Raw genomic sequence first — 2,554 nt, 5'->3', positions numbered from 1 at the left:
TACCCCCGCCCCCCCCTACCTACACACACACACACACACTCCAGCTGTACATGGCCTCCCTGGAGCTGGCCAAGTCCGGGATCACCACCGCGCTGCGCCCGCTGGGCTTGCCCGACGCCAGCGTGGCCGGCGCCGCCAGCTTCGTGGGCGGCGGCCTGGCCTCCTTCTCCTCCCACGCCGTCATGGTGCCGCTGGACGTCGTCTCCCAGCGCCAGATGATCCGCACGGGACAGCTGCGCGGCGGCGGCGCCTCCGCCGCGCCGGCGGAGGGGCCCGGGGGCGCCGCCATGGCGCGGCACATCCTGGCTACGGAGGGCGTGCGGGGCCTGTATCGCGGCCTGGGCGCCAGCATCGCCACCTACGTCCCCTCCTCCGCCATCTGGTGGTCCTCCTACGGCGTCTGGCAGACACTGCTGTGGGACCGCCTGGACGCGTTTGTCGGCGAAGGCGGCGCAGGCGCGGAGCGGACTCAGGGCCGCACCGTGGCTGTCCAGGTGAGAGGTGTTCTTCCTTTCTGTTGGGGTGGTGATCGCGCCAACGTGATCCCATGTGATCTGAGTGGCGTGCCGGGCGCAGCGCTGTCGCGGTGCAGACCACGAATTCTGACCCCTTTCTCACCCACGCACTGAATACTCTCCCCCTGACAACACATTCCCACGCACAAATGCAGGCTGCGGCGGGGCTGGCCACAGGGTGCACCTCGGCGGTGCTGACCAACCCGCTGGACGTGGTGAAGACGCGGATCCAGACGCGGCAGCGCGAGGCGGGGGGCGCTGGGCTGAGCTGGGCCGGGACGGCGCGGGACCTGGCGGAGCGCGAGGGCTGGGCGGGGTTCTACCGGGGCCTGGCGCCGCGCATGGTCAGCACCTGCGCCTGGGGCACCGCCATGGTCACCACCTACGAGTTCCTGAAACGAATATGCGCCCTGCCCCCGGAAAGCTGAGGCAACCGACCTCGATGCTGGTGGGCCTGGCTGGGCCGCCAGGAGAGTTGGCCTCCGCCTGCCCCAAGCTGGACTCCTTGGCACCCGCGATGCGCTTGCTTCTTTTGCCCTGTGTCGTTGCAAGGCTGTAGAATTTCCCAGTTGGTGTGCATTGTGGAACCGTGCTGATGTGGTGCGTCGTGACATAGAATGTTGCACACCATCAGTCCGAGAGCTGACGTCACCATCCTACAGAATGAAGGCGACAGTCCCCACCCCCTTACCACATCCTGGTCCCTACATGTGCTGCGATCGTACAATCAACAGCCCAATTTCGGGGTTGATGCCGATCCCACCATGCTGACTCGGGTCAGGCCACTGGGCGCGGGCCTGGCGCTGTGCCAGCGCTGGACACCGGCGGTGGTGGAACGATTGCTGAGCGGGGCGGCAGCCTCTGCCTCGGATCATGAGGACGTGCCCGAACGCTTCAACTCCCGCACGAGTGAGTGCTCGCGATGGGCGATCGGGTCAGCGGCTGGGCTGGGCTGCAGTGGGGTCGGGCCGTCCTGCTGGTGGTGGGTCGACGAGGACTGCGTACCTTGCCCTGCCCTTGCGATACCTCCCCAACAAGCTCCAGACCACCATCTCACATCCTCGACATCCTCGCATCGCAGAGCGGGACAACAGGTTGCGATACTTTGTCGTCAGCAACCAGCCCTCCTCCGCCCTGCGCCTGCTGGAGCAAACCGTGTTCCGGGTGCCCATGGTGGACACGAGCGGGAGGGAGAAGTTCCTCAAGCTCCCCCCCGCCTCGGTGTGCAACAAGGTGCTCGACTCTGCCGCCCAGGTTCGCGGCTGCGAGGGCTTGTGGGGAGTACTGGGTGTGGGGTGGAAGGTGCAGGTCTGCGACTCGGAGACAGAGTCCTCGACACTGATGTCGTGTGCTCTGCAGGCCAGCGCTGGCAAAACATGCGTAGCATACTAGAGTCCATGACATGCACCTCCACCTCCCTCCGCCCCCCGGCCCACGGCATCCTCACACCTCCCCTCCCACCCGCCTTTCCGCCCACAGGAGGCGCAGCTGACAGGGCGGGCCGCTGAGCTGGCGGACGCGCTGCTGCTGCAGGGCATCCCCCTGGAAGCCAAGACCCTGCGCTCGCTGGTGATGGGCCTGGCGGGGACGGGCCGCCTGGAGGACGCCCTCCCCTTCCTCGACCGCTGGCTGGCGGCCGAGGAGGCGGAGCGGGGCAGGGCCGGGCCGCAGGGAGCCGCCGCGCCCGACGACGACGAGCGCGGCGACGGGGGTTCCGCGCCCCTTGCGGCCCCCTCCCCGCGCCACGTCCACCGCACGCTGAGCTGGCTGCTGGAGATCGCGGCGCGGCGCGGGTCCACCCCCGGCATTGTGGCCGTGCTGTCCCGCGCGGCGCGCGTGCAGGTGGTGCCCAGCGTGCAGAGCGTGACGGAGGTGCTGGCCGCCTGCGGGCGCGCGCGCGAGGGCGCCAAGGCCCGCGCCATCCTGGGCTGGATGCGGCGCCACGGCCTGGCGGCCGGCCCCGCGCAGCACGCGGCGGCGCTGGCCCAGCCGGCCGGCGGCCTGCCGGCGGCCGAGGCGGCGAGCCTGCTCCCCGGCGC

The 2,554-nt window shown here is 69.8% G+C and overlaps 1 protein-coding gene across 1 annotated transcript in view; it reads left to right on the top strand.

Annotated features, from left to right (window-relative positions):
• Positions 1–2,554, top strand: part of F751_5160 (Solute carrier family 25 member 44) — a gene marked incomplete at both ends in the record, with an annotated part of 6,791 nt that overhangs the window by 1,952 nt on the left and 2,285 nt on the right. Inside the window, 6 exons of the mRNA XM_011402759.1 lie at positions 45–185; positions 315–494; positions 671–730; positions 1,250–1,424; positions 1,597–1,769; positions 1,995–2,387. Coding sequence (XP_011401061.1) covers positions 45–185; positions 315–494; positions 671–730; positions 1,250–1,424; positions 1,597–1,769; positions 1,995–2,387 — 1,122 coding nt within the window. The remainder of the gene's footprint in view (positions 1–44; positions 186–314; positions 495–670; positions 731–1,249; positions 1,425–1,596; positions 1,770–1,994; positions 2,388–2,554) is intronic.

Source organism: Auxenochlorella protothecoides, assembly GCF_000733215.1.
Source record: "Auxenochlorella protothecoides strain 0710 unplaced genomic scaffold scaffold6, whole genome shotgun sequence".
NCBI classification, from domain to species: Eukaryota; Viridiplantae; Chlorophyta; class Trebouxiophyceae; order Chlorellales; family Chlorellaceae; genus Auxenochlorella; species Auxenochlorella protothecoides.
The sequence above is the reverse complement of the archived record's forward strand: the minus strand, read 5'-3'. Positions and strand labels throughout refer to the sequence as shown.